The 25,067-nt window shown below is 40.0% G+C and overlaps 1 protein-coding gene across 9 annotated transcripts in view; it reads left to right on the forward strand.

Annotated features, from left to right (window-relative positions):
• MPPED1 (metallophosphoesterase domain containing 1) overlaps positions 1-25,067 on the forward strand; it is an 84,166-nt gene that overhangs the window by 47,458 nt on the left and 11,641 nt on the right. For 5 of the 9 annotated variants that reach the window (XM_028728727.2, XM_028728726.2, XM_077930762.1 and 2 more), the window contains exon 6: positions 23,975-24,090. The exons of 3 other annotated variants lie outside the window; for them this stretch is intronic. In XM_028728727.2, coding sequence (XP_028584560.2) covers positions 23,975-24,090 — 116 coding nt within the window. Of the gene's footprint in view, positions 1-21,177; positions 21,199-23,974; positions 24,091-25,067 lie in introns of those variants that run through there. One more of the 9 variants, XM_077930765.1, reaches the window with a different exon arrangement.

The raw sequence follows: 25,067 nt of genomic DNA on the forward strand, positions 1-25,067 counted from the left end.
GGTTATCATATATAGGATTGTAGTTTTCCACCATATAACTATGGTTTCATTGTTGCTTTCCAAAAGTGGTTCTGGAAGTTAGTCATCCTCATAAAGCCTCAAAAGATCAGAATTATAATGTGGTGGGTTGATGCAAATATATACCCTGCATTTGTCTTATGTGCTATCCATTCTATCCATTCTTCTCAGAAGGAAATGAGCTTTCGCCAAATAAAATATTTTAAGAGGTGAGAAAACAATTGAACACTCTGTTCCTTGATAAGATTGATGTAGAGTTTCTTCTAAATTTGCTGACTGAACAGGGTATTTGATGAGGGAAAGTGTGCAATTATTCCATTGCACTAGTGAGGTTCAAATAAGCTGTCAAAGAAAACTGGATTCAGATCTTTACTCCTCCTCCCAGTTGATAGATGTGATTACTCCTTTTCTAACTGGGTTGCACAAACATCATCCCAACAGTTGCACAAGAGCACATCTGGATAAGGCACCTGGTCTTTTGCCTATGTTTTCCCAGCTGTTACTGTGCTCTTTCACATATACAGTATAATTAGCGAGCTTGCTAATCACATTTATTGGCCAGCAGCACAACCTCAGAATTTGAAAAAGTGTTCCTGTGATCACTGAAATTGACATCCAATAACTGATCACCAGGGTTGCTCATGGAATCTAGAACTCCAGATTGGCTGGAATTATTCACATGATCATAAACACAATGTTTGAACCACTTAAACATTGTGTTAGGATAATCTGACCACTGCAGTCTCTATATTACTTACAGCAACTACCAATCCACAGTGTCACCTTATTTCCACTTATTTCATTCATTCCTCTTCTACTGATGATACTTCTCAGAGCTTCTTTCATTGTTCATTAAACGTTTCTCAATAAGTAAAATACAATGCATAAGTAAAATACTATGCAACATCAAGATTGATAGGTTTATTTCGTACTAAAGATCCAATATCAGTTTTGCTAGTGATTGTCTTTTCTCAGACACTGTGCAGATTTTAACTATTGTCAAAGTGCATATCAATTGAAATAAAATACTTATTTAATTAAATGTAACTTATTTAAATATTAGTGTCCACTCCTTTGTTGAGAAATTCAGGATTGAATTTCTGTCTTCAAATTAATGTTGAATTAATCGGAATATAGCTTTTAAACTTGCATGCCTAAACAGTCCGCTAAAGTTCCGAAACGTTTGAAAACTGAAAGCCGAAACCTCAAAACGGAAGCCTTAATACGTAAAACTCAAAGCAGAAGCCATGTTTCCTGTTTGACTTCCGAGGCATGTTAAAAAAACAAGGCACTTACTTTTGGGTTTTTGGCGTTTGAGATCCGAAACATTTGACTACGGAGGTGTTCAAAAACCAAGGTACCACTATATTGCTATATGATGGGAGGTTGGTGTCTTAAATTTGATGAGGTTTAGTATTCTTTGGAGCATAGAGAAGATACTTTATTTCAGATGTTCAGTAAATTAAAGTTAAATGTGAAAGATGCTTAATCTTTTCTTTAAAATATAGAATTGATCAGCATGTTTAAAAAAATTATTTTAGCATTCAATACACACCATTTTTATTAGAGCATTGAATTGACATTTTATGCCCAATGTTGTACTTATTCGGGTTCTCCATTCTAGAAGCCACCTTTTCTCTTCAAAGCTCTTCATTCAGGTATCGTTCTCAACTCTGACTCAAACATACTCCCAGCAAATTGCAGATGAAAACAGATACGTGCTTGCACCATCCCTGTTCTCACAGCATTTGCTACTTTGTGAATACCTCATCCTTCATAATGGCTATAGATTGCTGAAGGCTTTTCACTGCCTAGCTGTATACTGCAAATATTTACCCAGCACTAATCTACCCACTGATTGTGTATAGGCCAGGCTAGGTCTGGGGGAAAAACATGGGTGACTATCTCAGACAAAACAAGCATGCAGTGGTTTTGCAACAATGTCATATAGATTCTCCCTAAATTAATAAGTGAATGAAGAATTACAATTCCAGAGAAAGGAACTAGTGTGGAAGCAACCAAACAGTTCTGTGCCATGCACAGTTTGTGTAATTGTGTTATACTCAAGCAGCATACAGTTAAAACTTCATTCAATGTGAATGCTATCATTTCACACTTTTAAACAATATAATGCAAAAGTATGGACTTCATATAACTTTTTTCAACCACGTGGGCCTTACAATCATTTATTTAATACTTAGCTATTTTGGAAATGGAAAGGAAAATAATGTATTGATGTAATGTAATGATGTCTTGTGGTGTGTCTATTCTAGACCTTTATGCTTTTCACTTCTCCTTTAAGGTCTCTATTCACACATACTATACACACTGTGCCTAGTAGCTGAATGTTAGAGGCGATTCCACTGAAAAGCACTGTGAATGTGATATGAAAGCTCAGTCCATGGAATACAGTGGTGATATATTCACTCACAGTAGTCATCATTTGAGGCTTCAGTCATCAGACGATGTACATTCATTGTTAGAATTCCTGCTGCATGATTGCAGTTATAGGATTTTTGTCTATCACATGACGGTGTATATTTTGACTCCACAGAGTGGGAAGTGACGGAGACAGGATGTTTGTGTTACTGTGTTCCATGAAGTGGGACTAGTGTCCTTTGTTTTTTCTCTTTGCTGTCTAATGCTAAAGAGAGAGGGACCCATGTTGCAGTACTCTGTGTGTGTTTATATGTAAATAAAGTAGATTAGCCAAAATGCTGAGTTGCTGAGGTCTGTTACGCAACTGCGCAAACTCTGCGGATCCCGAAGTGTGCCAGTGTCTGTTGGCACAGAAGGAAGCTTTTGAAGCTCCTGAATAATCGACCAGGAGGGAGAGAACATGCCAGTCGGGCATGTGTCTCTGCCAGGGTCCTACTCGATTGTAGGCTGAGCTCCTGACATGCATATGGGTGCTCTTTGTCCCAGAAATAATCAATGTATGTTTCCTGCACATTCTCAGGGTTTCCATATGTTGTATTTGCTTGCATGGGATTAAACGGCATCTAGTTTCTAGGAATGTGAAGTACCCAAATATGTTTCTGGAAAGTATCCAGCATTTTAGCTTGTACTAGCAGACAGAATGATCACTGTATGGCTGAACAGGTACATTTTGTTGTTGTTGGCACAAATGGAACAAATTCAATGCAAAAATGCGAATACAATAATACTGAAGGAGGCTGGGGCAGTGACAAGGAAGAAGGTCAGTGAGTGAACCCATGCCAAACTTGCATGAAGCACTTGCACCATTTTAATGATGTATGGGGCTTTGTATAAAAAAACAACCGTGAAGTAGAATACAAACAGTGACAGATTATAGTATGTGATATAGCATGTGTCTCCTCAGCAGGTACAAAAAATGGGATGAAAAGCTCCTCCTCAGTCACAACCAGGGATGAGCATCCAGTTAAATTTAATTGTTTGTTTCCTTGCTTATTATAATGGTCATATATGCAGGATAATTTCAAAAGTATACCAGACTTTTACTTGTATGATTGTGGTATGAATTTTCTTACTTCAGCACAATGATTTTAAATCTTTATTTGCTATACCGTAATCAGTCAAAAATCTTTGCTTATTTTTGAAGGGTGTTAATCCTTGCATGCATGTATTATGACACGTAGTTCAGTTTTCAGTTACTTAAGAGAAAATAATTGAATTTTCAGAGTAAGTTAAGAAGTGTACTCCATTCAGCTGTCTTTTAATTTAAGGCCTACAAAATAAGAGACCTGTAATTTCACTATGGGGAATTGCTTCATTTTCAAGCAGTTCATAAAGCACAGGAATTTTAAAAAACCAATCCCCGAAAGCATTTCTTTTTCTTTTTCCTCGTTTTCTTAAAAGTTTAATTTTATGAGGAACATCTGGTTTTTTTTTTTATGTTTTAGGTGTTATTTTTTGTTTATGCTATAAAATAAAAACTTCTGCTACTAATTGTTCTTAATTTAATAGGGTGTCCATTCTTAAGGGGCAATCTTGCCATTGTGCATCCATGGATAAACCCCATTTACTTGCCATAAAGGCAAAAGTCACTGTACAATTACTTATATTTAAGTTCCATTCATTTCTGTGGTATATAGGCATATGCAGCTGGGTTGGAGCCATTTAAACTAATGGGTTAGCTCCAGATGTGCAGTATAATTCTGCACATGTTTACTCAGATTCAAATCCCAATATGTGTGTAGAATGAGACTTACTCCCAGGTAAATGTGTATAGGATAGAAAGCTGCCTTTGATACTCCAACAATGCTTCCCTCCAGCCAATAATTTTAAATCTGAGTAGAATTCTCCCTTCTCTTCTGGCCACAGTTCTGGTCCAATGGGGTGAGGCAGACTGCCCATTTACTTAACAAATCCAAACGGCCAGATTTTGGTTGTCTCTGTAGAAATAACCAGGAGCTCACTGCTATATCACCTATATATACAAATTGTGTACAAATGAGAAGGTGCATGGCAGAGCTTTTTCTGAAATATCCTGTTTGTGCCATTGTTTTAGTGCACTTAATTTGTCGTTAACCAGATAAACAGAAGGCAGAAAGTCAGAAGAGGTGCTTTTTGTCCTCTTTATTTTACTGAGATAGTTTCAGCTTTTAATAATTTTTGCCTACATATTAGACATATAATATACGCGCGCGCACACACACACACACACACACACACGTTTCAGTTTATTATTTTCTGCTTATTTAACTGAAGCCTGCTTTGAATTAGAAAAAAAAAGTTGGCAAGCAGCTATTCCATATGGTCTAATTACTTTTGGTATTTTGGAAGGGGAAAAAATGAAAGCCTTATGTGAGAAATTAAATTGAAAAGTGGATCTTATTTAGGCATTCCTTGTAAATTTTTAAAATATGTTTATTACACATATATCCTACTTTCTTTAGTCTTTTGCTCTTCTCAAATTTATCCCCCACCAGCAGTAGTTCGTGGAAATTTATCAAATTATGTAAGCCACAGAGGTTAATCTTCAGGATTCCTGTTCACACAGGGAAATTCCCATTCTACAAAGAGTCTCACACATAGCTTGGTCTTGGCTTTGTTTGTTTCAGACTGGACTGTGTTTCCTAAACCTGGTAGTTCAGACACAGTTCTTTTCTGAATTACAGCTGAAGGCACACTTCACTCTTTTACACCACAAAAGTGCGAATAAGCCATCATTAGAGGAGTCCAACCTTTGTTCTTCATGGGTATACCTAAAAAAAGCAGTGACACATGGAGAGATGCCATGAGTGTGTGTTGGTACATACACTCATGAATAAACAGAGCTGCAGAGATGGGATCCCCACCCCCACCTCCAGAACCAGGATAAAATGGTCCCTTTTTCTGGGAAATATGTATTTATTTAGGAGTATTTATACCCTATCTACTAACCAACGTTATAAATAGGTAGAGCACTGCAATTTCATCCATATTAAAAATGTATTTATTTGCACATTAGCAAACCCATTTTTAAAAGAAAGAAAAAAATAGCACGCAAGTCCAAGCAATAGGGGTCTCAGCCACCTGTGTTCCAGCCAAGGCTTCACCCATCTACTATGCTGTTTTTGCTGTGAGAATGAATGAATCTTTATTTGTGTCAGCCATCGGCCATAGCAATAAACCAACAATACGATATACAAAGAATAGAAATAAGAAGTCAATTATATAAAATACACTTTAGGGTTTTGAATCAGTAGTCAAATAGTGGATCTTATTCTAATTGCCCCAGCTAAAAACCTTGCAACCTTTGCTGTCACCTGCTTAGTTTGATCTGCCAAGAGAAAGGACACTGTGGCAATGGTTGGGCGACCTGGAGTGGACAATAAAAGAGGGGTGATAACTTCATTCCTCAGGCATTGAGAGTTTTATTGCAAGGTAAAATCTCCCTTTGTTTCCAGGCTCATAATGGTAGTTTCCCCTCCTCCAACTCCCTTCCTCTTCCATTTCCTCCCCCTCTGAGCTCCTGTGACAAATGAGTGCTTTGCTGTCACTCAAAGAGGAGTTTATAATCTTCCTGCTTTTAAAAATGGTTGTATTTAAATGGGGGATAGACATTGTGGGCCACATGGTCAGCCCACAACCTGCATGTAGCCCTCGTGGGGCTCCTCTGTGACCCATTAATAATAATAATAATAATAATAATAATAATAATAATAATAATAATAATAATAGCAATGTTATTATTTGTACCTTGCCCATCTGACTTGATTGCCCCAGCCACCCTGGGTGGCTTCCAGCATATACAAAAACATAAATAAAACATTAAACATTAAAAACTTCCCTGCCTTCAGATAATCTTCTAAAGGGTGTATAGTTACTTATCTCCTTGACATCTGATGGAATACCGTTCCACAGGGTTGGCACCACCACCGAGAAGGCCCTGTGCCTGGTTCCCTGTAACCTCACTTCTCGTACTGAGGGAACTGCCAGAAGGCCCTTGGAGGTGGACCTCAGTGTCCAGACTGGACGATGGGGGTGAAGATGCTCCTTCAGGTATACATCAAATATCTGGCACCACATATTTTGGTACCTCTAGCAACTTTGCTGCCACCACTGCCAAATAGGGTTAAACCTCCCCTCCCCACATGCAAGCTTCCCACATACATGACTCTCAGGGCAAAAAAATTTCCCGTCCGTCTTATATGACTGCGTCTAAAGCTTTAATAGCTCTTTACCTGTTTCCCCTAATAGTCTGATGTTGCAATTGTATTTAAACTATATAGGTGAAGGCTAAATGGAGAAAACTGGAACAGGTTGTCAACAGCGTCATCTGGATTCTCCATAAAAACTGAGTGGATGACTGATGTCAGACTACACAGCAGGGTGGTTCCTTTAGAGTAAATGAAATGCACATGTACAAGGGCAGCTGGACGTGATATAGATGCACAATATCCCACATATGTTGGGACAGCCTTTAATGTGGATACCATATTTAGCAACTTAATCTGCCTGTTGTTCTTTCTGAATTCAGCTGTATCCTCCTTCATTATTCAGAGTAATGTGGAACTTGCTTCCAGTTCGATTGACTTGTACAGAGGCATCCCAGACTACTATTCCAGTAGCAAGCTGAACAAGGCAGTATTTCTTATGTCTCATGTCTGGACAGACACTGGTTTCCTACAACAAAACCTGGTGGTAGAGACCATCTGTACTCTGGAACAAATTGCAAGAGCTCTTTCTAAGATGTCCTTACCCTAGGAAAACCAGCTGGTGTAGACCTTTCCTATACTTATGGATGGCTCATTACCTATTTGTATGGCCAGTTGGTAGATCCCATTGAATAATTTCTGAGCATAGAATTTCTGCTGATTCTAGTTATGCACCCCTCTGAAGACGGATAACAATAATCCAAGTGCCACTGGATGCTACAGTAGAGTTTAGCAGCAAACATAGTCAGTTTAGTCAGGCCAGGTGATCTGTGTATTATTTTTTAAAAATGAATTTTATTAGGGTTTATAAAGAACAATACAAAGATTATTGTCAAAGATCTCCTTTTTTGTCCAAACTAAAACATGAATTCAGAGACTAAAAAGAGAAAGAGAAGAGGAAAAAGAAAAAGGGCATTGTAAAGAGGCATTGATCACCTCCCTGGCCCAGCCAGCTGTTCCCTGCATATCAGACTAAATTTTGGCAGAATCGGGGTGGGTGGGGAGGAAACACAATTGTATATATTCAGCATTCTGTTAACACTGTTTTCTATGTGTTCCTATCTTGTCTGTCTTAGTTATGGAGATAAAACTGTCTTAGTTTTATTTTCCATTGTTTTATAACAAATTAATTTTTAGAAACAATCATTTCACATTAGTCACAGCTCAAGTCTTTCTTCTTTCCAGTCAGAGATGCATGAATTCTCTTGTTAAACAAAAGGTGAATGATTCCATGTGTAATTTGAAAAAGGAGGAAAAGACAATAGCTACTACCAGAAATGCAAAAAAGAAAAGAAAAAAGTACTAGCAAATTTTGATTTCTGTGTCTCATTTTCCCTTTCATTTAAAAAATGTTAATTTAAGGCAGAATCCCTTGGAAACTTCACCTGTGCCTCATTGAAATTTAAATGCGACATGGAGTTCTGCCATACCCTTTGGGGCAAACAAAGATGGTTAAGAATGTTGTGAATATTCGAGTAAAACAGTGAGTACTGCTATTAGAATACTTACAAATGAAATTGAAGAGAGTAGGTGCCTGTTCACATTGACCCTGTTAGCCTCTGCTGCCACTTCATACTTTTCCTGGCCCAGGGACCCATTTGCTTAATTTGGGACAGAGTAAGTCACTTGCTGTAGGGATGCGGGTGAGTAGGGACGTGGGTGGCGCTGTGGTCTAAACCACTGAGCCTCTTGGGCTTACTGATCAGAAGGTCGGCGGTTCAAGTCCTCGTGATGGGGTGAGCTCTCGTTTCTCTGACCCAGCTCCTGCCAACCTAACAGTTTGAAAGCATGCCCAAAAGTGCAAGTAGATAAATAGGTACCGTTCCGCCGGGGAAGGTAAACAGTGTTTCCGTGCACTGCTCCGGTTTTGGTGTTCCATTGCGCCAGAAGTGGCTTAGTCATGCTGGCCACATGACCCAGAAAAACTCTGCGGACAAACGTCAGCTCCCTTGGCCTGTAAAGGGAGATGAGCTCTGCAACCCCAGAGTCGTCTGTCAGGGGTCCTTTACCTTTAAGTCACTTGCTAGACACCCCAGAGACCCCAGCAGAATATCTTCTCGTGAGAAAATGGGCTAGGACTGCTGGCCAACACGGTTAACTTTTTCCTCACTCACTCTGCACTTGACCTGTAGGGATCAACACCTGGAGATGGGAGGGGGGCTTTCTCCTCCTTCTGCTTTCTCTTTCTCCTTTGTGGAGTTTAAAACTACATTAGGGCAATAACTTTTATTAGGCCAACCAACATGTCACCAAATAGCGAGTAAGGTTTCAACTTTCCCTGGTGCTCAGTAGTAGAGCACTCTTTGCATACAGTGGTGCCTCGCAAGACGAAATTAATTCGTTCCGCAAGTTTTTTCTTCTTGCGAGTTTTTCCTCTTGCGAAGCACGGTTTCCCATAGGAATGCATTGAAAATCAATCAATGCGTTCCTAAGGAGACCGTCGGGGAGAGAGGGGAAGACGCGCGCGCCTTCCCCTCTGTCCCCTGTTTGAAGCAAGGGGTGGAGGGGAGAAGATCGCTTCTCCACGTTGCCGCCCCTTGGTTCAAAAGGGGTCCGGGGACAGAGGGGAAGACGCGCGCGCCTTCCCCTCTGTCCCTGGAGATTGCGGGGCTGGCAACGGGGAGAAGCGATATTCTCCCCGCCGCCCCTTGCTTCAAAAGAGGTCCGGGGACAGCAGGGAAGACGCGCTGTGCTTCCCCGCTATCCCCGGAGCTTGCGGGGCAAGGTTCGTTTTGCGAAGCAAGCCCATAGGGAAATGCGTCTTGCGAAGCGGCTAAGAAAACGAAAAACTCCTTCGTCTAGCGAGTTTTTCGTCTTCCGAGGCATTCGTCTTGCGGGGCACCACTGTAATGAAGAACTGAAGCTTAATCCCCAGTGGGGAGAGGTAGGGCTGGGAGACACTCCTGCCTAATCCCTGAAGGGCTGCTTCCAATCAGTGTGGGAGGTTCTGAGCTAGATGAATCCAAGGGTCTGACTTGCTATAAGGCATGTTTGTGAAAATGTATTATTATCAGGACTGGCCCACCCATCAAACAACGAGAGGTGACCGCCTCAGATGGCAGGATCCACAGGGGCAGCAGATCTTGATGTCCCCCCCCCCCAATTCCCTTGTTCCTGATGTAGATTTTCACTCAACTCTTCCTCCCTGGCTATGGCGGGGCAGCGGGAGGTGCCAAAATATCTTGGCGTCCCTGATTAATATTGTTTGTTCACTAAGTTTCTGAATCATTTTAGGGCTTCCTTTTGAATTATTGCTTGTTGACACTTTCAGGACAAATAACAGTATTCCGCAGCTATCTGTAACCAAATATTACTCTGATGTTATTGAACTTGGTTGAGTAGATTGTTAAGGAAGTTCTTCCATGCAAGCCCCATTAGATGAATAGGAGCTGTGCAAAAGGCTGGTTTATAACTCCAGTTTCTTTCAGTGAGATGCAGAGAATCATGACCAATATATCTGGCTGGCCATCTCACCACTAGAATTAAGACCACCACTGGAGTCAAACAGGGATGCATTTTGGCACCTTTCCTGTTCAATTTTTATATTAATGACCTGGTTAAGGAACTGGAGGACCTACAGTTTGCCCCTGTCACAATTCTCGACCAAAAACTCTCAGTTTTAATGTATGCTGATGACCTAGTACTTGTATCTAGAACCCAGGTGGGCCTGAGACGACTGCTTGCAAAATTAAGTTCATATTGCATGAGGAATGCTTTATCTATAAACTATGATAAGACGCAGGTCATTGTATTTGGGAAGCGTTCCAAAAAGCATGTTTGGCACCTGGATGAACACATCATAAACCAAGTCAATACGTTTAAATATCTGGGATTGATTTATTCAGAAACGGCATCTTGGAATACACAGCTATCCAATATCAAATTGCAAGCCTTTAAATCAGCAAAAGCCATTCTGAAATTCGCTGCATGTAAAGGTGGAAATCTGGTCAACCCAGCTCTATCTGTGTATAAAGCAAAAACAATGGCCCAGATTTTATATGGTGTAGAGGTTTGGGGTACCTCAAAGGTCTCCGGTCTGGAACCCCCACAGAATTATTTTTTAAGAGTTCTTTTAGGTTTACCCAAAGATGTGCAATCTGCCATGGTCAGGTTGGAAACTCACATGTTGAGCATAGAGAGCCAAATAGATAAAAGAATTCTCTCTGTACCAATATATTTAGAATCTGGGAAACTGGAAATAATATGATGGAGTGTGCAGGATTGAAACAATTTTATTTCATCCGCATAATAGGATGTTGACAACAATAAATGTCTCTTAGTTTAATGTGAAAGCCTTAGTTTAATATGCAATTTATTGATGAGCTACAGACCACTACAAGAATACATTGTTTGATAAACTGAAATAAGGGATTCACCAGAACAGTCTTTATAAGGCATTTTTTCCCAATTTTGGGACAATTACAGCAATGTCTTCCTCTTATAGATGGTGTATTTGTCCAGATTACAAAATATCTACATTCTTCAAGTAATGTAGGAAGTAGAAAGTTAAGGTTGCAATCCTATGCATACTTTTCTGAGATTATCTTTAGCAGGGGTTGCTTCTGCATGTATATGTGCCAGACTGAGCTCTAAGGGTGTTTTGTTGTTTTTATTTTGCTCACCAATTTATGTAAGGGAGCATTCTTACATTACTGTCAGTGGCTTGTTTAACTTACATGAATGAAGGCAGGTACAGTGGTGCCTCGCAAGACGAAAATAATCCATTCCGTGAGTCTCTTCGTCTAGCGGTTTTTTCGTTTTGCGAAGCAACCCTATTAGCGGCTTAGCGGATTAGCGCTATTAGCGGTTTAGCGGCTTAGCGGCTATTAAAGGTTTAGCGGCTAAAAGGCTATTAGCGGCTTAGCGGCTTAGAAAGGGGGGGGGAGCGAAAAAAAATCGCAAGACTCGCAAGACGTTTTCGTCTTGCGAAGCAAGCCCATAGGGAAATTCGTCTTGCGAAGCAACTCAAAAACGGAAAAGCCTTTCGTCTAGCGGGTTTTTTGTCTTGCGAGGCATTCGTCTTGCGGGGCACCACTGTATAGATTCTTTATTACACTTATAGTTATCTGCATTTAAACTAGAAAAAAGAATACTTCATGTTCTAGGGCCAATTTATGGAAACAAAATAGTGAAATTCTTGATTGTACTTTTCTGAGAAATGAGACCACAACCAGATTGCATCTGGACCTTTTTTCCTGTGTTCATGCCCTGTTCATTTCTGCAACTGTTAAAGTCATTTGAGGGGCGTAAACCCTCAATTTCCATGTCAATTAAAGATCAAATCCACAGAAAGCACTATAGCTTTCTAAATTACATGTACAAATGCGGTACGTCCTATTTAAATAGCACCATTTGAATGACACTGGCCCTTTTTAAAGCAGAAGTTGAATAAAACCAGAAACTGATAAATAATTAGTCTGAAATTCGTTTGTCCACTTTTTTTTAGTCTCACTTATTTCTGTTATTATGGTAGCAGAAATGAATACTTCAGAGAAAACTAAAGTGCTAATTATAGCTAAAGAGGTCATTTATAAGAGGTTAAATTGGTTTAATTAGAATTTATTTGAAGGTTACATAGGAGTACAAAGAGATGTTAAGGGGTTAACCCATAAGAGATTATATTGTAGTCAGTGTTCTGTTAAAGTTTGAATTAATTTTTCCCATGGGTTTTTCACATTCTAATTTTCAACTAAATGAGACATCTGTTTCAGAAAAGGAAAATTTGCTATGGTTGTCATAGCAACTATCATTCTGTAGGAAAATTATTCCAATGGTTACTTTACAGCAGAGAGGCAGACATTCGGTACATAAAGCAGCATCCAAGAGCTAGCAGAAATTCAGTCCTTTTGTATTTGACCTGTAAAAGTTGTTCATACATTTTAACATAAGGTTAATTAGGCTGTAAACAATTTTTTTTGCCATTTAGTTCTTCTCCCTGGAGCCTTGTGTGTAGCAAAACCTTTTCTGTCACAGCATTAACAACATTCAGTTTATATGGGATACAGAATACTGAAAGAAATTTGTTCTCTTTTGGAAAGGAAATCTGTCAGAATACAGTGCTTTGTCATGAATACTTTTGTTTCTTTAGTGAAATGCATGGCCATTTAGATACATTAAGTAGATTAACGTTCCAGAAATATGTGAGGGAATGTTTTCCAGACATCTGCTTAAATTTTACTTCTTTTATTTATTAATCAAGTGAAAGTAAAATAAAAGTATAAAGTGAAATAAAAAGTTGTATGAGCCATAATTTTTTTTAAAAAAAATCATAGAGAAGATCCTAGAAAGGTACTCAGAACCTTAGTTCCAGATATTTAATCAAATGCTCTAAATTAAGTGTGAAGATCTTTTTAAAATCATTAAGAGTTTCCACATAAATACAATAACAGCCAAATTGGTCTAAAGAAGATAAACAGGAAACAAGCAAGAATAAGCAAAACAGGGGAATAAAGAAGAAGAAAGAGAAGAGAAATAAGAGAAAACAAACACAAAGCCCTCCCTCACAATGATATCTTAACCCAGGGGTCAGCAAGATTTATCTTGCCTGGGCCAGATCGGTCCCGCGGAGATCCCTGTGTGGGCCAGATCACACGTGCACCTGCAATTTTCGGCGTCTGCGCGTGCACACCTGTGATTTTCAGCATCTGTGTAGATGTGATTTTCGGTGCCACAGAAGCAAGTCCCCATGCTATGCCGGTTTAGCGCAGCACGCAAGCAGGCAGCTCGGTTCGGGGGCAGTTCAGGGGCTGGTCAAACGACCTCCGTGGGCTGCCTCCAGCCCATGGGCCTTAGGTTGCTGACTCCTGTCTTAATCCTTATTCCACACATACTGTAGAAGAGTGAACCCTCCCAGCTCTCACTGAGGAGCTTCCCCCTCTTCCCCCAGCCTCCCACCCTGGGAGATCCTCTCTCCCTGCCCCTCACACAGGGCCCTTCATCTTCCGTTCATCACCTTCCTGTGTGTATCTTCATTAATCCAAGGTAGGAAACCTCAAAAAACAAAGCATAAGTATAGATAGAATTAACAGAGAGATTAGAAGAATTAAAGATAATAGAAAAGGCAGGGGAGGAAAAGAGGGTCCTCCGATTCTCTGTCTGTCAATTATGTGTATGACAATTATTCAAAGATGGTACTCCAGGATGACATCTAGCTTGTATTAATGTCCAGTTTTTTCTCAATCTACTAGGGGTTGTTTTCTCAATCTTCATGCCAGGCATCTTCATGCTTGCCTTTTTCCATACAAAAAGTACATAAGTACTTCAATTATTGTTGTCGTTAAGTGCCCAAAATAATCCCTCTCCAATCCAATGTGATGAATTTCTCCTCAAGGGTTCCAACAAATCTTAATAGTGTAATAGTCCATACTTATTTGCTTGTTGTGTCTTCATTAAACCATACTCAGTTCTATATATTCCAGTCCCATCATGCTTTATCCTGGTTTGAGGAAATAGGGAGAAATCCTTTTTCTTCCACGTCTTCCATTCTTTTTCCAAATCAATTGCCAAGAGCTTAGAAGCTTTGTCTTCTCTGGTCACCTCAGTTTGTGCACTAGGCCCTTTCTCTCTGCCATCTCCAGTTGTCTCTTAATGTCTCTGATTGTTAATCCATTAATCTCTTCTGGCATCACAACAACATCCTTTGTCTGTTTAATGCCTCCAGGCTTTCCATGGAAATCTAAATTAGGGGTGAGGATCTTGTGGATCTTCAGATGTCACTGGACTCCAACTTCCATCAGCCCCAGCTAGCAGTCCTAAACCCACAAACATGGGAGTAAGCCCCATGTCAGCAGGACTTAGGGCTTATCCACACTTACCTTCCCTGCATGCTTTCCAGGCACGGGCTGCACTTTAAAGCTGAATCGGAGCAAACAGCAATCTGTGAAAAACCAAATTGCTGTTTGTTGCACTTCAGCATTAAGTAGCAGGTTTACACGGGGAAAGCTCTGGAGCAAAAAGAAAGTGTGCTTGGAGATGGTGTTTTAAAGCATGGACCTTGTGAGTAGACACTTTATAGGATTGCAGTTTAAATCATCTTTAAATGGAGGGGGGTGTCATAGGATTATTCACAGAATCACAGATTTGTAGAGTTGGAGGGGAAACCCAAGGGTCATCTAGTCCAACCCTCTGCAATTCAGGAATCTCAACTAAAGCACCCATGACAAATGGCCACCCAACCTCTGTTTTAAAAGCACCAAGGAAGGAGAGTCCACCTACTCCCGAGGGAGACTGTCCCACTGTCAGACAGCTGTTACTGTCAGAAAGTTCTTCTTGATGTTTGGTTGCAATCTCTTTTCTTGTAACAATCTCCCTTTTTGTTACAGTGCACAAAGAGCAATAGTTTCCTTCTTCACATTTTACATTTTAAAGATTTTTTATAATGATTCACGAAAAGTTACCTCAATGCTATACTCCTAGCATGGTTTTGAATGTGTGTCTGTTAGGCCTATGAAGTGTGTGGAGAGGCAAGAAATAACCCAAGGCTCGTGCACCAGATCTTTTCTAGGGTTTCATCTTTCTAGCCAGATTTTGGTCTGGTTTGAGATTATCATAAGAGAGACAGAATAATGGCAAACCACACGCCTTAGCGCTACCTTTGCATAAAAGAACAGCTTCAGCTTCCATAACTTGGCGGATCTTAATATATACTACAGTTCCAAGGGAAGAGAAGGATGGACATTTCTTGTCCCATAATAAGCTGATCATTTCTATTCATAAAGGAAAACACATTTTCTAAGAAGAAAAATGTGGGTTATGAATATTAGGACTAAAGGAGGAAATGATAGCAGTGGGATTTTGCATGTATTGCTTAGGACGATGAAACCCTCAGTGGTGTGAAAAAATAGAGGTTATATTTATTCCCTTGTTATACTTTACTGTAACTATAGATTTCTCTAATATTTGACCTTTTCTATATGATAACTTTGTTATTCCTTATTCCATTCGTTTATCCAGTATCAGCTTTAAAAATGCACCAAAAACTCCAATGATATCTGTAGATATCTAGTTGTAATTGGGGGCACCTAGTCAAATATAGCATCTGATGATCCTGCAAGCAAATCCATATCACCATTTGCATCAGAAGATGCACCCAGGAAATTCAGTGGGGCTTGGATGAGCACTGTCCACTGGAAATCCATTGGAAATCACTGGGAATCTGTTTGTACATTGCAAAGACATTCATTGACACAGTTCCCATAACTAATGGCAGGGAAAACAATAGAATAGCAGGGTTATATTTTCATTAAAAGCTCATTTTTTCAGATTTGTTGAAATATGTAATGAAAGTAAAGCTTTGTTTAGACAATTTTGAGGGAAGCCAATTTCAGGCTAAGGAATGGTCATAATTCCAGCCATACTTTGGTCACTGTAGCCTGGCAAAACAATCCACAAATGTTATTTGCTTGCAAAAATAAAAATGACCATTCTGCTCCTGGCTGCAAGTGGAGGGATGGAGAACTGTGCCCATCCTGTAGCAGCCTATAGTGTTTCTATTCTGGGCATAGAGCAGGAATGGAACATAACATCTTTTGATGGACAGACCCTGGGTCCACCTCAGTGGCATGCGGTCAGTGAACTAGTGGGACTAGGCTAGTCCCCTAAATGTGGTTGAAACTAGCATGATCTGCCCCCATGACGTATTCTCAATTTCTCCAATGGAAGGGCTTGAGATTGAGCGACCTTGGGCTGCTTCTCACCCCACCCTTGCCATTCTCCAATAGGTCAAAAAACCACTCGAAAAGCCCCCTGACATTCAAGCTATAGAGCCCACCTTTTAATAGCTTTTAATAGGCCAGGTGTTGAGGCTGCCTGTTTCCTTTTGTACCTACTGGCCTGTTTGACCTGCCAGTCACCTGGGGCATGTAAACGATTGAGCCTTCTGAGGGAGGTCAAGAGGCAATGGGCCATAGTCCTGTCTCAAGTTCAAAGTGAGTGGACACCACTTGTCCACTTCCTGGTGACCTGGCAACCAGTGGGATAGACCTGGAATTAGATAGTGATTAGACTTGCAGTAGGAGAGGGGCTAACTGTGTCTGTGTAGGCGGTTGGGGTTTTGAACTATCTGTGTGGGTCAGGGAGGGAAACCCAGTTTTGGTTCCCTAAGGATTTGGAATCCTAGAATGGGTTGAGTGGATGTTGTATGGATAGCTAAGCAGTGCCGTTTAAAAGTTTCTCTAAAAGGGTTCGTGTCTTTAAGTATTAATTACAGTGTAATTAATTAAATAAACATATAGTTTTGTTCCAGACATTCCTCCTCATGCTTTGACACTCTGGGTGGGGAGCCTCATTCGCTGGGCAGCCTTCGCTGAAGTGCAACACCTTGCTGCTGTGAAATCTGAAATAGTCAATTGTAGACCTCTGCTGTGTAATACAGGATTTTTAAAATTATCTATTAACACATCCAGAATATCAGTCACATTACCCGGCACCCATCTTAAGTGAGGGTGTCTGTCACACATCTCTCCTCTGCCAGCCGGTTCACTCGTTTGCATTCAGTCCCTTGTTGCTTTAAATATAAGGTTGGACTACTGTGATGTTAGAGCTTTGAAGTCCTGTATGCCATTTTAAATAGTGAAACTTAATTTTTGCAAATTTCTTCAATGAGAGTTCTTTAAAATATGGTTTTGGATGTGAGGCATTCAAATTTGCTATTATGTTTGTGATTAGACATTTAGCTTGGTAAGCCCATGTTGGATGAAGAAACACATAAAGTGCTTTTGGAAAACCAAAGGATTTTAATTTTACCTTCTGAAAATGTCAGGTAATGCTAAATAATAAAAATAAATATTAATATTAATATAACTCCATGTACGTGAAATCATTTTTAATGATTTCCATGCAATTTTACAAAGCAAAACTAAATTAGATTAATTTAACCAAAATATCTTTTGAATTTCCAAGTCTTGTTTCAAATTTTTAGCACCCATCATTTTTTGTAATTTGAAAGTTGAAAAAATCAGCACACACCTTTCATCATGCCTTAGTCTACATGGAAACAGTGGTGGACTTTAAAATTTCAACGGTGCCCTGTGCAAGGCCAAAATTTGGTGCCACCTCTCAGCTTCTTTTCTACTTAATTCAGTATGTTATAGTTGCAAATCCCTGTAGCACCCAGTAGTGTCGGTTCCCAGTGCAGCAGAACCAGTAGCTCTGGCCAAAATCCGCCTCTGATGGAAACCTGTTTGGGGGGTTTCCCATGGAAGAGGAGTAAGGAACTCACATCAATTCAGGATTCTCATACCATTCTGCTCACACAAGTAGACTTCTACAGTCTGTGTAGTGCAAGGCAACTGCTGACTTACTGTGAGAACCAGCCATCATTGTGTCTATCTGAAATGTTTTGTGTGCAACCAAAAAGAAAATCAGCCACTATCTAATATATTCCTTTTTAAAAAAGTTCTGGGCTGTATGATTGTGTATTGTTGCTGCCACTATAGAAGGAGAAAATTAAGGGGAAAGGTGATAATTGAAAATCTGGAATTGAGAGGATGACAGGATAGTATACACCTATTCATGTGTAAGGAGAAACAACCTCTGTCCAAGTTCTCTATAGAGCTGACAACATTTGAATTGTCTTTCACAAAGACCTAGTTTCATTGAAAAGAATGTAATGTACTACATTCATGAATGTAAAGGTAGTATATTGCATTTTATGTTGCTATATTCATACATCCCCAGTATGGATTGACTGGGTGGATCCTTGGAGTGCCAATGCCTCAGTGCAGGAGGGAGTCATAGCCTTCAAAGCAGTGGTGGGGTGGCCCCTTTTTAAGAAGTCCTCCCTGGACCCTTAATTGTACTGCCCTGTTGCATATATTCCTTTCCTGGGTAAGGTGATTGAAGGGTTGGTATCTAGTCAGCTTCAGACATACCTGGATGAAAACGATTGTTTAAAACAGTTTCAGTCTGACTTCAGTCTTGAATTCTCTGCTGAAACACTCTTGGTTGCTCTTGATGAACCTTTATTGGGAGAGAGAGATGGGTGGTGTGGGAGGGGGGAAACGCTCTTCTTTTGTTTGTCCTAGACATCTCAGCAGCTTTTGATACCATTTGCTTTGGAGCAGCGCAGGTTTGGAGTTGGACCACTGGTCCTCGCTGCAGGTCCACTCCTAGAAAGTGGCATTGGGGAACTTTTGCTTGACCCCATGGCATTTGTGCTGTGGAATCCCACGAGGATCCACCGTGCTAGTCGACATCTATGAAAGCTGCTGGAAAGAGTCATTCAGGGATTTGGCACCGGATGTCACTAGTATGTGGATGACACCCAGCTCTTTCTCTCCATTCCATTTGAATTGGGAGAGGCTGTGCAAAGTGCTGGACTAGTTTCTGGAGACAGGCATTGGCTTGATGAGGGCCATTAAGCTGAGACTGAATCCTGATAATACAGGTAACTCATAATGTCTGGGAATTGGAGATATTTCGCCTGATGAAGCAGATGTGTAGCTTAGGGGTGCTCATTGACCCGCTGCTGTCCCTGAAGGCCCATTGGTGAGGAATGCCTGTGCCCAACTCCACCAGCCATGGTCATTCCTGGACAAGGATAGCCTGACTTCAGTACTCCACACTCCAGCAATGTCACACTGGAGTATTGCAGTGAGCCCTATATGGGGCTAGTCATGGAGATGGTCTGGCTGTTATGCTATGTAGTGAAAGGGATCATCTAATAATGATTCTTAAACCACTACACTGACTGCTAGGGCCAATTCAGGGTGTTAGTACTGGTATATAAAGGCCTAAATATCATGGGGCCCATATATTTTAGGGAGTGCCACTCCAGTATCTGCCAACCCATGCTCTGAGATATGCATGAGAGGCCCTGCAAATTGTGATCCACTGACAGCCTGCTAAGCGGTAATACAAGATACAGAGTCTTACCTGTGGCAGCACCTCATTTGTGGAATTCCCTCCTGATGCAGCTGTAATTTTGAGCCTCAAACCTAGTTTTCCATTTGCTTATGAGTTCATTTCATTGTTACAGATTGATGCTGGTATGCAGCTCTGTGTGTGTTTGTAATTGGCTGTATTTTGCATGATTTATTGAAATTTTTGCAGGAGGGATGGTGGTCTAGAAGTGAAAATGGAAATAAGTAAATATTGGTGAGCATATTTCCTATCTTAACATACTAATTTATGAGCTTTTCTATAGCTGGTTACTGGCGTGGGGCAGGGGTTAGACGTGCACCATAGGCCATAAAGGCAATGGCTGTTTACAATAGCATCATAAAGAGACCATGGAGTGTTAAGGAGATATACATGGGATCAGTTCCAGGTGTACTTGTATGGAGACAAAACGATGGAAAATGATGCATAGGAAATGAGAGCCAATATATGCATATTGACTTCTCTCCCTGATGTTGGCAATAAAAGAGGAAGCCTGTTAGATTATCTTTCTGTCTGTAAAATAGGATCATGCACTAATATTAACCCTATATGTTTTGCATATGCCTGTGTCTTCCCCATCTGTAGTAGAATTTAGTTAGAACTTTTGAGAACTGGAAACAGGAGTAGGGAGGGATGGTTTTCACATCTGTCTTCAGTAAAACCTTGTAATTCTGATAGTCCTGGAATATCGAACTTTAACATTAAGGACTTCCAAATGAAAAAGCAATACTACAAAGACTATAAAGGGGGTGACATGATCAGAGAGAGAATATGTGTTCTCAAAAGAGGGGAGGAGCATTCTGGAGCATTTCTGCCATTTTTTTCTACCAGTAACTTGGAACTTATTCTCTCAAATAAAATTTATTCTATATTCAGGCTAGTTTGCATTTATAATAGCTCCTGGAATGCAGTATTCTACAAACATTACAAAATACACACACACACACACACACACACACAGGAAATATGAAAAAAGCTTCAGAAAGATTTCAGACAACACGTTAATTTCTGAAAGCACTAGCAATTCATCAGTAGTGGAAGAAGATAAATTGCAGCTTCAGGGGCACTTCCTTTTGTCTTTGCCGTGCAGTATACAAAGAATAGTTCAGAGCATTTCTTGAAAGAATTCTCTGTCTTTTGTTGATGTAGCAAGGAAGTAGTGTAAAGCCTTCTCCAAAGTAACATCTGTAAAAGAAGTGTAGTTGATGTGCCTATATTGCTAAGCACTAACATTGCAATTATCATAAAACTTATTAAATTATAACAGTCTGTTGTTTGTTGTTCCTTCTGTAAGGGATATAGCAAAAGCCCTATTCAGCAGTCCATCAGAAAGATGAAAACCCACAAACATATTCAAGAGTATCAACCCCACACTCCATTACTTGTAGAATTGCCAGGAAGCAATTGTTTGCCACTGTAGTGATAAATTTTAATTACTGAGATTGCAATCCCTTTAACTTCCTTACATAATGAACACAGTTTAAAATAGTAACTTCAGAGTCAAATATTTGAATATGAAGGATTGGAATAGTAATAATTAGCATATCAAATGCCAGAATAAAATGTTATATACTAGTAATTGAGTAATTGGAAAGATTAGTTGTTAATTTCAAATTTTGGAAACCAGAGATTTAGTTTTTTGTTTTGTTTTTATCAGATTCTTCTTAGAACTGTCCCCTCCCTTCAATAGGAACTTCAGTGCTGCTGACATTGCTGTTAATATACATCTCGATTTAGGCAATTGCCTTTCGGACCATTAAAAATGGTTGGACATGCCATCTACAGGTGAAACTGCTATCTTAATTAAATACCATATCAACTGATATATTTGTTTAATAAGATAATTTAGCAGGCTAAGCAGGCATGGCCAATTAATTTATTAAAAACATTTAAGCTGTGGACAGAGTTGTGTATAATTTAATACACATTATTGTTTCCAGTACAGCTTTAATAATTGGCAAGGATCATACTCTTCTATATTGCTAAATATATTTTACGTAATAGCAGTAAAATATGTTTTGATTTAGCACACATTTAATCTGACCCTGTGCATGGACCAAATCATCCTGTGTTGTTGTTTGACTCATTAACAGGCTGATATTACAGCAAGCTGCACACCCCTAATCTCCAGGTTAATGTTCATAAGGTTGGGTGGCAACTGTTTAGCTGTGTATTACTTGAGGAGTTGCTGTAGGAGGGTATGTTTCTTGAATAACTATAGAAAAGGCAAGTCGGGAAAGGTCAGTTTGTCACGTAATAGTGCTATGCCGTAGGATACGAAAACTTGAGTCCCTCCCAATGCCTTGTTCCAGGGCTGCATTGCCTCAAGGACAATCCATCAAGGTCTGCAAACTGGCAGTGGGTGGAGCCAGAAACAAAAAAACTAATCCAGCATAGACAGCGCTACTTCAATTTTCACTATGGCTACCTCACATTAGAATTCCCAGTTTATTCTTCAGTAAACTACATTGGGTTTGATGGGTTATTCTGAAGCAGGAATGGGAGGAGAAAATTTATTCAGTTTGCATGTAAAGGTGAATCTATGCACTTTCTGAAATGATACACAACTAAAACACAGCCATCCTTTGAAATTTCTGCGTCTCTTAATTTTGCAGTGGCGTGCTCCAACCAAATACAAAATGCATATATGCTAAATTAAAGAGTGCATAAAATGCACATATCAATGAAAATAACGTACAAAAATGTATTAGGTAGCATTGGTTTGCAATAATGTGTGAAACAGGCAAAATTGCATATATCCCTGTATATTAGGATAAATTTGCACTAAAGTGCAAAACAGTATAATATTTTAATACACTGAAATTGTAAATGTTTGTATGGATTACTCTGTGTTTAAATTTGGTTGGTAATTGAATTGTTCTCATGTGTTTGGCTAAAGTTGGTCACATGGGAGGTATCTAGTGAAGGAGATTATGTAAAGCAAGATTACTGTATTTTAGAATTTAGCCGTGAACACTGCTAAGTTGAATAGAGTGTTGGAGTGCATCTTCTCTGCTTGAAAGAAACAGAGCAAAGCTGCAGAAGAAGGTAAAAGTGGAAATCTCTCATAGGATCTGCAAGGCATGTCCTAATTGAGAAACAGGAGGTTGAGTGCTGAGCTCTGGAAAGAGAAGAAAATACAGTTGTTTGGAAGTTAGAAAAAGAGACCGTAAGGCCATGCTTAGAGAAGCATGTGCGTTTAAATATTATGTTCTAATTCATCTACAACTATAAGTTTCTGCAAGTAAGTTTTTGAATGTCAAAGTCTGGACATTGGTTTAATTTCCAAAGAATAATAATAATAATAAATTTTATTTATATCCCGCCCTCCCCAGCCGAAGCCGGGCTCAGGGCAGCTAACAACACTAAAACAATGCCACATTATAAAAACATTATAAAAATTAATTAAAATACAAATTGATGGCAACCATAAACTAAAGTTTTCTAAAGATTGCCAAAGGAGGGAGTCAGGCTGCGCCCTGACGAAAGGCCTGGTGGAACAGCTCTGTCTTGCAGGCCCTGCGGAAAGATGTCAAGTCCTGCAGGGCCCTTGTCTCTTGCGACAGAGCGTTCCACCAGGTTGGAGCCGCAACCGAAAAAGCTCTGGCTCTAGTTGAGGCCAGCCTAACCTCTCTGTGGCCTGGGACCTTCAAGATGTTTTTATTTAAAGACCGTAAGTTCCTCTGTGGGGCATACCAGGAGAGGCGGTCCCGTAGGTACGAGGGTCCTAGGCCGTATAGGGCTTTGAAGGTTAAAACCAGCACCTTAAACCTGATCCTGTACTCCACCGGGAGCCAGTGCAGCTGGTATAGCACCGGATGAATGTGATCTCGCAGCGAAGACCCCGTAAGGAGTCTCGCTGCGGCATTCTGCACCCGCTGGAGTTTCTGGGTCAGTCTCAAGGGCAGCCCCACGTAGAGCGAGTTACAATAATCCAGTCTGGAGGTGACCGTCGCGTGGATCACAGTGGCTAGGTCAGGGCGAGAGAGGTAAGGAGCCAACTGCTTAACTTGGCGGAGATGAAAAAATGCCGGGTGTCAGTCATATACTGGTATATGATTTGAGCTTCTTAGCTACGTTTTCATTACTCTCACTTCAACCCAGTATTCACAAACTGATATGGAAATGTGTAGAACTGAATTTAAGATTAGACAAATGAGAAACTGAGAGAACAGAAATTGACCTGTCCACATATATAAAGTACACAAACCAAAATAGGTGCTGTTAGTAATTCTTTCCTTAATTGTGTGCTACACACACACCACACCACACCACAATGCAAACCTTTCCATTTGTTCTACACGGCTTGGAGGAATATTCCCCAAGCCATGCAACCCAGAATATGTACCTGTATCCATTATGAACAAAGTTGAATGGAATGTTTCGTGGTTGGTCTTAACTGACTAATCCAACGTGTATATAGCACTGAAGAAAATCTCTCCCTTTTTTGGCAGGCAACCTTGGTTTTATGGCTGGGGCTTTAATCTTCCGCGAGGCCAAGCACTTTTAGAGAAATGGAACCTAATTCCAGATGGAATAGATATTCTTATAACACATGGACCACCTCTTGGTAAGAAAACACTGAAAAATGTTTCGGATCATTATTTATCTGTGTTGTGTCATTGCAAATAATAGTTTGTAGATTCTGCTGCCACTTAGAATGTGTGGGTTTAAAGGTGTGTGATTCTGCAATGCTTTAGAGTGAAACAGTATTCCACTCATGCTTGCAGTCCTCATTTCTGTTTTTTATACAGTGGTACCTTGATTTGCATACGTCTTGATTTGCATACGTTTTGGATTACAAACACGTCAAACCCGGAAGTGCGTGTCCCAGTTTGCAACCTTTTTTTGGATTACAACCCTCTTTGGGGGGGGGGGGATTACGAACATTTTTTTTTTTTTTTTTGAGGCCCCATTGGCAAAAGCGCACCTTGGGTTACAACCTGTTTTGGTTTACAAATGGACCTGCGGAACGGATTATGGTTGTAGACCAAGGTACCACTGTATTAGGATTTTATGTTGTGAAGCACCCTCAGATCTATGAGTATAGGCTGGTATACAAATTTAATTAAATAAAATAATAAATAAATAATTACAGGACGCTTTAGTGATTTAATGATTGAAATAACCAAGATTATAACAATGAAATAGGAAAACTATAGTGACACATTGCTTATGCAGTGTGAAGTTCTAGTGTACTGCTACAAGATTTTGTTTCTTTGCGGTGTCTGCAATATGTGCTATACTGCAAAGATGCATGCAGAGCTCAGTGGAAGCAAACGGGCATTCCAAAAGCACACACATAAAATATATGCTAACCTTGCATTCCCAATGTGTATGTTCATTGGAACATTTGAATTCCTATGCCTGGAAGTCTTCACATGTTTGATGAACATGCTTTAAATCATAGAATTGTAGAATTGGGAGGTTTCCAAAGGTCATGTGTAGCAAAATCAGCTCATGTTCCTCAGAGAATGGGATGAAATTTTTTTTCCACAACAAGATGTTCATTCACTGAAGGCCAGCTTTTTGTAATGAGCTGTGGAG

This window comes from Podarcis muralis, chromosome 6 (assembly GCF_964188315.1).
Source record: "Podarcis muralis chromosome 6, rPodMur119.hap1.1, whole genome shotgun sequence".
NCBI lineage: Eukaryota > Metazoa > Chordata > Lepidosauria > Squamata > Lacertidae > Podarcis > Podarcis muralis.